Raw genomic sequence first — 12,403 nt, forward strand, 5'->3', positions numbered from 1 at the left:
AAAAGTTAAAAAAGTGAGTAGTTGATGAAAAATCAAAAGTCAAAATACAAATCTTAAAACCTAAGAACCAAACAATCGTAAAACCTTGAAGTAGAATTCTTACATTCTGAAACTTACATCAAATTCAAAACTTGTAGGGTCCAAAATATGGCATTTATTCCATTAATATATGCTTACGCTTGTCCTTCACTGAAAATTTTTATCCAATGCTGTTAATAATACGAACTTAGGAACTCAAAAAAAAAAAAAAAATCAAGAGATTTAGTCAATCCAACACTGGTCCATATAGTTGTGGACTAGAAAGAAGAGAGAACAGAACGAAATTTCTATATCCTAAAGTTTTAACCAAAAAGATAATAGAGTATTAAGCATAAAACTTATATTTATTGATTAAAACAATATTTTAATCATTTTTCCAAAAATTTTCGTTGTCCATCAAGAATTCAAGATCAATATCTTGGTTAACTTGAGCTCTCAGCCTTTATTGTAATGTTTTAGAATGACTGGCACACCCATGGGTGCAACAGAATTCAAAAAATTAATTATAGAAGGATAAAATTATGTAAATTACGAGAACTATAATTGTTACCTGCTGAGCCAAATTATGGAATTGCAAATTGAGGCACATTTTTCTTCAGAAAATCAGCCTAAACTTTCCCTGAAACAATATTCTAGTAAAAGATTCCTAGAAAAAAAAATTCCAACTACATCATCCATCAGGCTCATCATCGAAAAGCCTCCAAATAAATATCGAAAGAGGAAAATTTTGCAGCAAACAAGATATGATTATTTGTTTAACGTAATTGAATCATAGGTAAAAATTGTACAGAATCTCACTGTGGAAGCATAATCAATGACCTCACTGGCTGGGAGGAGGTTAGAGATGAACAAGGAGAAGACCTTCTGCCCAGTTCTTGTCACCAATGCAAAGCCAAACTAATTCGAACACATCTCAAACACTTTAAATGTTGTCTATCAATGAATTGAGCGGAGCCCCTGAGTTAGGTGATGCCTGTAGCATCAGATCGGCGTCGTCTAAATCCTGAGGTTGAATGGCTGCATCCTGTTTGAAAAAGTTGGTTCATTTTAGCAACAATAAACAATTTCTTTAGTTAAAGATACAAGGTAAGAGAATTTGAACTTGACTAAGATATATATATATTGACCAATCAAATTGTTGCTCAAATTGGCAACAACGAAATTCTTGACACCCACAAAATCTTGGAATGCCAAGGTAGACACGACAGACGTTTACAGGAAGAAAAAAAATACTAGAAATACATTGTATTAAAAGATTATAATGGGGTAGACAAATTTACAAATCGAATCGAGCTTGCTCACACCTTTTGAGGAAAATCCATTCTTTCAAAATCAACAGTCTGGTTCAGGATGGGCTGGTAAAAAAGCCATTCATTTTAAACATAATAGAAATGAGGAGTGATTCTCATTTCCAAAAATATCTTAAAGGTAGGGGTAATAAAATTTTGAGTTTTGGTGTTGTCGAGTTGATATAAGAATGTGCAGAAAAGGGAACTTCTTTTCCAAACGTGATCTTGCAGTTACGCAGACATTTCTAGAAGTTTCAGAACCAATTTCAATCTATATAATAAACACGAGAAAGTCGAGGAGATAGTGGAAAACGTGTAATGAAATACCTGCGGTGGAATTAGCTGCTGTTGTTGCTGATCTTGAACCATGGGGTAGGCTTGTGGTTGGGACATTCTATAGTAGGGCTCTTTTAGGTCGAGTTTGCACGACGACGACTGAAGTATTCCTCCTTGCTCGGCACCAGGGCCCCACATTTTGGCTACACAGCAATCTTAGTTAGCAAGCTCAAAACACAAAACAAAGGAACCAAAAATATGAGAAAGATAAAGAAATCAACCTGATAGAGTCAAATAAATCGTGTAACTCTGAGCACTGTGAGCAACCATGTGAAGTCTGCCGGTTATTTCCTGTCCTGCCATGACATAAATTGGCTGGGAAAGGACACAACGTAACTGGTACCAATGGGTTGTCGGTGCACCTGGGGCAGTGGTAAGCCACCTTTGCACGGTGCTGCAAGTCGAAGCAGTTTATAAGCAATCAATGATGTAGTAGCCAGTTGCCAAAATTTTATCTCATAACCCGATATTTACCTGCCATTAAATAATACATCAAACCAGCAGGCCAATCCATGGATTCTGGCACCCACAGAAGCAACGAACTTCAGAGGAATATCTATGTCATACAATTCCTCTTCCTGATAATAAGAGTGGTTCTGTCAGAATACATTTCAAACCATATATTTCCAGGGGGGGGAAGAGAAAGGCCAGAACAACAAGAAGAAGATGGAACTCCGAGTCTCCGACTGTCAGTTCCGCTTTTAAAAGTATAAAAAATAAAGTGGTTGGTTGGTTTTGGTAGTTCATTTCAATTTTGCATTTGTTTAGGTAAATTTGGTTTTCAATTTTCAGTCCATTGGTTTTTGTGCAGGTTTAAATTTTTCCTTAAAGTGACATGTTGACTCTCAATCAATTTTGGCCAAGAACCAATCCACGCATTCCCTTAAATGGAAACACGTGAAAAAAGTTATCTTCCCAACCCAATCTTTTAATTGATAAAAAGAGAATATTATATGTTAATGAAAGGCCTATCAGAAATGTTTCCGTTAATAAAAAAAACAACAGTTCTGGAGTACCTTGATATTTGTGAAGTCTAAAACATGAGACATTGAAGCGGCGACCAATAATCTTGGATCAAAAGCATCCACCACTGGCTGTTTGTAACATAAAACAGAATATTATGGATACAAAGTTTAAATAACAGAAACAGAAATGAGAAATGAGATAATGCCGCATGTTATAACTACAAATACTGTGGTACATCATAGTGAACGGGGGTGCATGTGCATTAAGCCATAATTTACAAATGTGTTTTCCTTTGCTGTCATTCAGAAATCCTCGAGTAATGGGGCAAATCCAGATTAAACTTTTAAGTTAATCATCAAATTTTGATCTAAATTAAAAATGGCCCACAATTTTATTTTCAGGTTTTTGAAAGGGATGCACACCTGAGAAAAATAGCCTTGAAATGCCGATCCATGCAAGGCTGTCAAATCAACACCATAATAGTTTTGTTGCTGCCAAAAGAGTGCCTACAGAAAGAACATATTAAGCTTATTTTTGTTCATTACTATTTTGGATCAAAAAGAGACAAGGAAAGACCAAGAGGATACACTTTAGTTATCGGGATTATTTGCACTGAAGTGTTTATTAAACCATGTGCTTCCTCAATCACAAAACATTGCGCGTCATTATTTGAAGCCAAAGCTTGTGAAAGCTATACATCATGAGTGTTTTCATTCTGCTAATTATGTTTGGAAATTGTTGGAATGTAATCAGGAGAAAAGGCAATAAAATCAAAAGGAGAAGACTAGAAAATGCTTCCGTTTTGAAAACTTGAGTAATTGATCCTAAAATGACCTCTACAATGAAAGATAAAATGATGTGATACATTTTGCTTGATTGATATGATTATGGGAGACAACTCAAATACCAATGGAAGAGAGTAAATTCTTACTCAAATGCAATTTCATAAACGTCTATGTTGCGTCCTTTCTTAGTACATAAAAAATATCCTTTATTAAACATGAAAGCTAGAAATAAAATAGGGCTATGTTTCCTCTCATTTTCCTAAACGAAGATAGGACTAGGACATATTTTGGAAAAAAATGAAAAATTTGAGAATAACTAAAACTTTTAGAACTCCAAGGTCCAATGTGAAAACAAATTTGCACCTCAGAGACAGAAATGGTAACTTAACCTTTAAGGAACTTCATTAAAAGTCTCACCTTGTTAGCTACTTCAACAAATAGATATTCATCACTGAACGGTGCCATGTGAATCCTACATGAAGAACATCTTAACTCATAAGAACCCGAAATAATATTTATAACTGATTCATAAGCACTTAAAAGAACAAGAAATGAGAAGATGAAGACGCAGTGAAATAAACCATGATAATAAAATGGCATACAATTAAGAAGTCAAAACTGTTGTTTTCTTTCATGAAGATAAGGATGACTATGAGATAATATTTTTACCCCAACCACGTGAGAGTAAGAAAGGTGCCTGATGAAAATTTTCTACTATCAATTTACCTTCCTATTGTTGGGAACATCTTTCCATTTTGGTGCAAAAAACGATCCCTCGCAATCACATACGATTCCAGCATTCTTTCGTTGACCAATAAGGTGCCTAACAGCAAATAAGAAAATTGAGAAATGGGGCTAAGATCAACTTGTTTCCAAGATCAAGGAGGGAAACAGGAAATCATAACTTTCAAACATTTTCATTTGGAGGTTATACCTTTTAATTATTTAATCTGCTTATTCAGGGGTGTTTACATATGAACGAGTAAATAGCTAAAAGTGTTAGGATCATTCAAAATTGCACAATCTCCCAAGATAATTTGATAATATATGACAATTTGACTACAGCTCTCACCCATTGGCTCTGAGATTAAAATGTCTGCTTTCTCAGGTAATTCTACATCCTCAACTTTGCCTTTAATTACCTGAGTTTTGAATTGAAGAATATGACTATGACATAAATATTGACAGATAATGATACTTGCAATAGATTTTACACAATTAAAAAAACTCACTGTAATTCGTTGACTCAAGGCAGGGTTCCCTGCAATTAATACGCGAGCATACTCAGCCATTTCAGATGCTTCCACAGCATAAACATGCTTTGCGCCAGCCTGTTGAAGATATAAGACATGAGATCTGAATTCAATTACAGAACTGTTGAAGCGAATAAACAAAAGAGAGTTGTTCCTATATTATATTTTAAAAATTAAAAAAAAAAAACAAAACAAGACAAAACAAAAACAAAAACAAAAACAAAAAAAAAAAGAAAAAGAAAGAAAAAAAAAAGAAAAAGAAAGAAAGAAAGAAAAGAAAACAACAAAACAAGACCATCAACCATAGCCTAGAGTACCTGAGCAGCAAATAATGACAAAATACCACTACCAGCACCAACATCAACCACCACTCGGCCTGTGAAGTCAGCACGATTTTCCATTACTGCTGCATAATATGTTCCTGAAAAAACACAAAACCACCGAAGTTAACTTACCATGTAATTCAGTTCAGTTAACAAATTGAAGCATTACCATATGGGCAGGTAACACGTACGCTACGCCAGTGTTTTAGCTATCAGTAGAAAGATAATAATACGTTTGATTTGAAAATTTCTGAAAGTGGTCCATAAAATAAAATTACAAGATAAACAACAGCTAACTTATATAACCTGTCCTCACATAATCCTGCAACATATTTTGTTGATGTAAAAGTTGTCCATAGTAGTGGAAGTACATCTTAGCAGATGATGATTCTATTTTATCATCAAACTTGCTTTTTAAGAAGGGAATTTCACCATTTGGTAAATGAGTGGTCCCTGAATATAGAAAAAGGTTAACTTCAGTAAAGTGTTCAAAGTGAAAACATCAACAAATTTGTACATCAATAGTTGCAACAATTGGGGTGAACTCCTGATTTCTACCTTGGACGAGATCATCCTTCTTCCTCTTATCAAAAGCAAAATGAAACGCATTGCCCTCTTCCTCATTTCTAAATTGAATGGTAACTCCTCTGGAATGAGATTTCTGTTTTAAAAGTGAAATTATTGAATGACACGAACAAGAACAGGGCTTCGTTCTTTAACAAGTTAAATTGTACAGAATTACAGATACTGAATTACCATTGTGGGGACAGATTTGTAAGGGAAGCAACACATAAAAGAAATGGCAGGGTTGATTAAAATATAAATTTCTTTCCTTTTTTTTAATTGAAGAGCATGCAAACATTTCTTCACAATGTCGAAGTTATTAGCGTGAGACTACCGTTCTTACCTCTTCATTGGCATCGTCTTCGGAAATGCAAACTGACTGAACAGGGCCTAACCGAAATATCTGAAGATATGAAAACAAATATGAAATCAATCATATTATATTCTCTAAATTGCTCACCGTTGACGCTGACGAATTCTAGCATACCTAATCTTCTGTAGATATTCTTAAATTCGCATGGGTCAGGTAGAATGTTAATTTAACTCGTGAATACCAACACGTAAACAATTGATCAATATGGAACATAGGACAGTGCAAGAGTTCAACACACTACCCCGTGCTTTGATAGTAAATCATCACTGAGCTTAAAAGCTAGATGTTCAGGTTATGGTATACTTAAACTTCTATATACATCTTTTTAACACTCAATGTTCTTAAGAACGGAAAATGTATGCCATTAAGCTCACCTGTAAACCAAAACGAGCATTCTTACAATGCACTCACCATATCTAATTTTTTTAAAAAATGCAGAACCAAAAAAAACAAAAGAAAGAAAACAAAAAGTAGTTCTCTTTTTTTCTCTTCTTTATTCCTTCTAAATTCTTCCACACACAAAACAACAATCACGATACGCAAACTCATTAAAAATGAAAAAGAACCTGAGAAGTCCGAAGATCGAAAGCAAGGTCATCGGAATCAGCCTCCTGCCGTAACCGAAGCTCTGCCGCGCCGGAACCTCCACCGAACCGTGCAACCACCGGCGCGGACGAAGATGACGAGGAGGAAGACGAAGAAGCAAGCTCAGAAATCGAAACAAGAGTGAACTCCTGAGGTTTGTGCTTTTGCCCTAAAGAGCCTTCCATTAATGTAAAACCTGAAGCCGAAAATCTATCTTCACTCCAAAAAATGGAAAAGTACAGAGTTTTCAGTAGTGCAAGGCGTTCGGAGGAGAATTAGGGTTTCTGAGAGAGAAACGAAAAGGTTTTGGAAATTCTATGGAAGCAGCCGCCCGGCAGAGAGAGAGACAGAACTGAGTGGCATTAAAGCCCAGTTTTTATATGTTATTTTTTCCTTCTTTTTTTTTTTTTTTCCTTTTCTTGATTTGGTATTGAAATTTCGTCAATATTTTCAAATCTTCACATATAATTAGAAAATATTTATTTATTTGTTTCATTTTTTTTTATGTACAAACTATGCTTACTTATTGAGCGATATATGTAGTGTGGGAATTGAATCTCACACATAAAAGTTGATAGTTCAATATTTATTCCCACTTTAATATATTTAATTTCTATAATCTATTCATAAATATTTAGTCATCCACATTTTGTTGATATCTTTGAAATTCTAAACCTTTTATGGATCGTCTTATTTATTTTGAAAAAAAAAAAAGTTTCAACATTAAAAGGAAAGCAAAGGTTAAAAAGACAAGAAGTTTGAAAGAGCATCATTTTGTGAAGGGTTTTGGTGCAATCGAGCAAAAAGGGCGGTCACGTGCTTGTCTCGCGTGCTTATGGGTTATGTTTCGATGTGAGATGCTGATATGGACTTTTGAGTACACCCCGCTGATATTTTAGCCTCCGAAGTAACGTGTCACTTAGAAAAAGAATCTAATGCTGTATGGGACCTCCAAAAGATGGTGGGTTGGTTGGAAAGAAAATTCCTTATATTGTTTTTTCTTTTTATTCCTTTTTCTCCTTCAAAATTTTCACAATCATCAATGCCTTACTTAAAAAATAAATAATATTTATGGAATGAAGTTATCACTCGTTGCAATATTGTACTCCCATTATAGTTGGATATAGATACAAAAATATATACGTCTCCTGATAATCATAGCTTTGAAATGTCTGTGTAGTTTATCTCTTATGTATCTAATAATGTTAAATTATCAATTACGTTGCAACACCCTCCTTCAGTAGTTTAATTCCACTTTGGGCTATGATAGAGTTGATAGATTATTTACTTTTACTTTTGGAATGAGAATATGTACCGAGCTTTAATATATCATATATATTACTTTAACCCCTACATCCTTTTTATATAGCGATAAAATGTGAGAATATCAACCTTTGAATTAGTGTTCGGTTCACAATACTACAAATACTAATAGTCAATTTAATTTAAAGATTAATTCCAACTAAGAGATTAAACTAAAAAACTAATAACAAAATATGTGAGTGGGAAAATATGTTAATGTAAATCCAATGGCTATATTCTTGTAACAGAATATGTTTTTTTCTTTTGTTTCATATTTACATGTAATTTGATACCCCTTTCAAGATATAAAAAGGTGAACCCTCAAAATCAATTAGGATATAAGATACACATTAGAAAAGACTAGAGTTGTACTCATCTGTTATTCTCTTCAAGATTGTGTCTTCCCATGGATGTGTGCATTCTTAAGGCCGAACCACTTAATCTCAGTAGTTCTCTTCTTTCTCTCTACATCTTATTTTTATTTCTTCTTATTTATTGCTCAATTTCTCCTTCATGCAAACAAGAATATCATTGTAAGTAAGGGTTTGTTTTCTGAGAAAGAATCGAGGGAGTTTAGCTAACAAGAAAGAAAGGGAAAGTTAGAAAGAGTGTGTATGTTTTACTTTCAGATGCTATTCAGACCAGTTTCTGGTCTTTGAGTGTTATCATCCTCTCCACGTGTGCGGTAATTTCAGCCTCTACATGGTCTTCTTGCAACCACTTCTCCCACCTAACTGGTTTCATTATGAACTTATGACCTAGAGTGAGCTTTTCCTCCATTTTTCTTTCAACTTCTTGCAATTAATTTGGGCTTGTTGGAAAATCCAGCATTAAAAGCCCATCAAAAGTGGTATCAAAGCAAGAATTAAAGATCAAGATTCATTTTTTTGGAGGATCAAGATCTTAAAACTTACCTGATATGTCAGTAGTAAGAGTAGAGATATAGAAGTTTGATGGAAATGGTGGTTTTGCCTTTTGGAAGCCCAAAATCAGAGAAATTCTTGTATAGCAAAAGGCTCTCAAGGCCCTTATTAATCCATCAATACTCCCTGAAATAGTAATAGCTCAAGAAAAAGAGGACATGGAATCAATAGCATATAGAACACTGATTCTGAATCTAAGTGACAGTGTTTTGAGACAAATAATTGGAGAAGAGACAACTTATAAGATCTGAATTAAACTTCAAGATCTATATACAAAAAGAGACCTAACAAACAAAATGTATCTAAGGGAGAAATTTTTTACCTTCAAGATGGATTTTTCAAAGCCCCTATCAGATAATGTAGATGAATACAAGAAACTTGTTTCTGAATTCTAGAGTCTTGGAGAAAAATCCGGTGAAGAAAATGAAACATTTGTGCTTCTAAATTCTCTACCAGAAGCACATAGAGATGTAAAGAATGCATTGAAGTATGGTGGAGATAAAATCAACATATACACAATTATTTCAGCCCTTAAAACCAGAGAGATGAAACTTCAATCATCAAAGAGAGATCATCATAGTGGAGAATTTTCATTTTTTGAAGGAAAACCTCAATCAAACCAATGAAAAATTGGAAAATAGCAACCAAATGAAGAAAATAAAGCTAAACAGAAATTGAAGTGCAAGTATTGCAAGAAAAATGGTCATGTAATCCAAGATTGTTTCATTTTGAAGAGAAAGAACCAAGAAAAAGAGAAAGATGCAAAAGGTAAACAACCTAAAGCATCTATTATTGAAGGCTCTTTCATATATTTTGATGCACTTGCCTCCACTCAAAACCAAGCAAACTAGTAAGTCCTTTAGGCAAACACGACTAGGTGCTTGACTCTGGATGCATCTACCACATGACACTCTTCAAGCCTTGGTTCAATTCTTACAGAGAAATCAGTGGGGAGTCAGTGTACATGGGAAATAATGAGGCATGCCAGATTATTGGAATTGGATTCGTTTCATTGAAACTAAAGGATGAAACGGTGATACTTCTAAGAAATGTTAGGCATGTCCCAAATCTTAAAAGAAATCTCATTTTCCTTGGTATCCTTGATTCTCTTGGTTATGAATAAAGGATAAAGGTGGCTATCTGGAAGTCCTAAAGTACTTTAAGTTGGTCTTAGTGGGAGAAAAAGTGAATGATTTGTTCATCGTCAGAGAATTTGAAATGATAAGTGAAGCAAATGCTGTTATCACCTCATATTTAACAGAGACGTACCTATGGCATAAGAAACTGTCTCTTATTAGCTCAAAAGGCCTTGATGCCCTGTCCAAACAAGGCATCCTGCCTGAGAAGACCAGTAACAAAATGTCATTCTATGAGCACTGTGTGTTGGAAAAAGCTAAACGACATTCATTTATCAAAGCTCAACACACAACAAAGGGCATTTTAGATTACATTCACTCAAACTTATAAGACCAACCTCAACTCCAAGCCTAAGTGGCTCAAGGTATTTACTATCCTTCATAGATGTTTTTTCAAGAAAAAGTTAGTTGTATTTCTTAAAAACTAAGGATCGGGTTTTTGGAAAATTTAAAGAATGGAAATTGATGATAGAAAAACAAAAGGCAAAGGAAATCAAATACCTTATAACTGATAATGGCTTGGAGTTCTATGGAGAAGAATTTAAAAATTTTTGTAAAGAACATGGGATTACAAGGCATAGGATAGTAAGACACACACCTAAATAGTATGAGAGGTTAAATAGAACCATCATGGAGAAAGGGTTCAAAATGAAAAGTTTTGGGTTGAAGTTGCTGCCTATTTAGTGCATATCCTAAATAGAAGTCCTCACACCTCCCTAAAATTTCTAACACCTGAAGAAAAGTGGTCCAAATACTCTCCCAATTTAAATGACCATAAGGTGTTTGGTTGTGTTGGGTATGTTCATCAGAATCAGGGGGAACTCAAGGTCAGAGCTGCTAAATGTATGTTTGTTGGTTTTATTGAAGGTGTGAAAGGGTTCAAGTTATGGCATCCCACTGAGAAAAAATTTATAATCAGTAGAGATGTCACCTTTAGAGAAAAAGAGATGTTCATGCAAAAAGGGGAGAGTCCTAGAGAATAAGCTTCAACTAGTACCACTAATTTTAAGGTGGAAAATGTTAGACAAACCCCTACAGAAAGAGACCCTGATACTAGCACAAAAGAGATAGAGGGTACATCAAGTGTTCATGTTGAAAATGTTGGTTGTCCACCTAATTTGAGTCAATATTCTCTTGTAAAGGACAAACAAAGAAGAAATATAGTCCTTCTAGCCAGATATGCAGACACGAACTATATGAATCTAGTGTTGAATGCCACTGTGGCTTCTAATGATCAAGAACCAACCACTTTTGAAGAGGCATTGAGTGGTTATTATGCCAGGCAGTGGATCGAGGCTATGAATGAGGAAATTGACTCCCTAAAGGTCAATGACACTTGGTCCCTAACTACTCTTCCTAAAGGATGCAAACCAATTGCTTTCAAATGGGTCTTCAAATTGAAATAAGGTATCACTAAAGATTAGAAGCCTAGATATAAGGCAAGATTAGTTGCTAAGGGCTTTACTCAGAGACAGGGTATTGACTATACTAGGATCTTCTCCCCTATTGTAAAACATACTACAATCAGACTTCTATTATCTTTGGTGACTCAACATGACCTTGAATTGCATCAACTAGATGTAAAAACTGCTTTCTTACATGGATATCTAGAAGAAACAATTATATGCAACAACCTCAAGGTTATGTAGTGAAGGGGGAAAAGGACTTGTATCGTCTCCTACACAAGTCAATCTATGGCCTCAAGCAGTCTCCTAGGTGCTGGTATGGAAGATTTAATGACTATGTTACTAGCGTAGGGTTTCATAGTAGCTCTCATGACATGTGTGCATATATAAACACTACCTTCTATAAGGGAAATGTCTACTTACTATTATATGTGAATGTCACGCTCCTGGTAAAGAGTTATAAGGCTTGTCTAACTCAAGTCAAAAGTCTCTTAAGTAAAGAATTTGGCATGAAGGACTTAGGTGAATCAATGAGGATCTTAGGGATAGACATTGTGAGAGACTGAGGCTCTTCTACCCTAAGCATTAATCAAACATCCTACTGTGAAAAGGTAATTAAGAGATTCAACCTAAATGAAGTTGGACCAGTTAATATTCCTATAGCTAAACATTTCATCTGTAAATTCACCAAATGACAGTGACCAAGAACACAAGCAGCAGATGGAGAAAATTCCCTATAGTTAAGTTGTGGGCAGTTTGATGTACTTAATGGTCTCTACTAGACCTAATCTATCCTGCTCAGCTAGCCTAGTGAACAAATATATGTCCATCCCTAGAAAAATGCACTGGGAAGCCACTAAATGGATACTACGATACCTAATATGGTCAAAGAATGCTAACATAACCTATTAAAAGTCAGATGAATCAGTGTTTAACCTTGTTGGCTATGTTGATTGGACTTTGCAGGGGATAATGATAAAAGAAGGTCATTATCAGGATATATATTCTTACTAGGGGAAAACCTAATCAGCTGGAAGGTCACTCTACAATCAATTGTGGCCTTATCAACAACAAAGGCTAAATATATTTCATTAACATGGGTAATTAAAGAAGGCTTGTGGTT

General features: G+C 34.8%; 1 protein-coding gene across 1 annotated transcript; it reads right to left on the reverse strand.

Annotated features, from left to right (window-relative positions):
• Positions 1-627: 627 nt before the first annotated feature.
• PRMT4A (protein arginine methyltransferase 4A) lies at positions 628-7,222 on the reverse strand. Its single transcript, XM_039018822.2, has 15 exons — positions 6,495-7,222; positions 5,899-5,958; positions 5,550-5,652; positions 5,298-5,444; positions 4,986-5,089; positions 4,648-4,746; positions 4,488-4,557; positions 4,142-4,238; positions 3,833-3,887; positions 3,053-3,136; positions 2,681-2,758; positions 2,139-2,242; positions 1,886-2,058; positions 1,656-1,807; positions 628-1,063 (listed from the first exon to the last, which is right to left on the reverse strand). The coding sequence occupies exons 1-15, from the start codon at positions 6,696-6,698 to the stop codon at positions 962-964; spliced, it is 1,632 nt and encodes a 543-aa protein (XP_038874750.2). The 5' UTR covers positions 6,699-7,222; the 3' UTR covers positions 628-961.
• Between the last annotated feature and the right edge of the window lie 5,181 nt (positions 7,223-12,403).

This window comes from Benincasa hispida, chromosome 12, assembly GCF_027475165.1.
Source record: "Benincasa hispida cultivar pf3 chromosome 12, pf3_genome.v1.1, whole genome shotgun sequence".
In the NCBI taxonomy this organism is placed as follows: domain Eukaryota; kingdom Viridiplantae; phylum Streptophyta; class Magnoliopsida; order Cucurbitales; family Cucurbitaceae; genus Benincasa; species Benincasa hispida.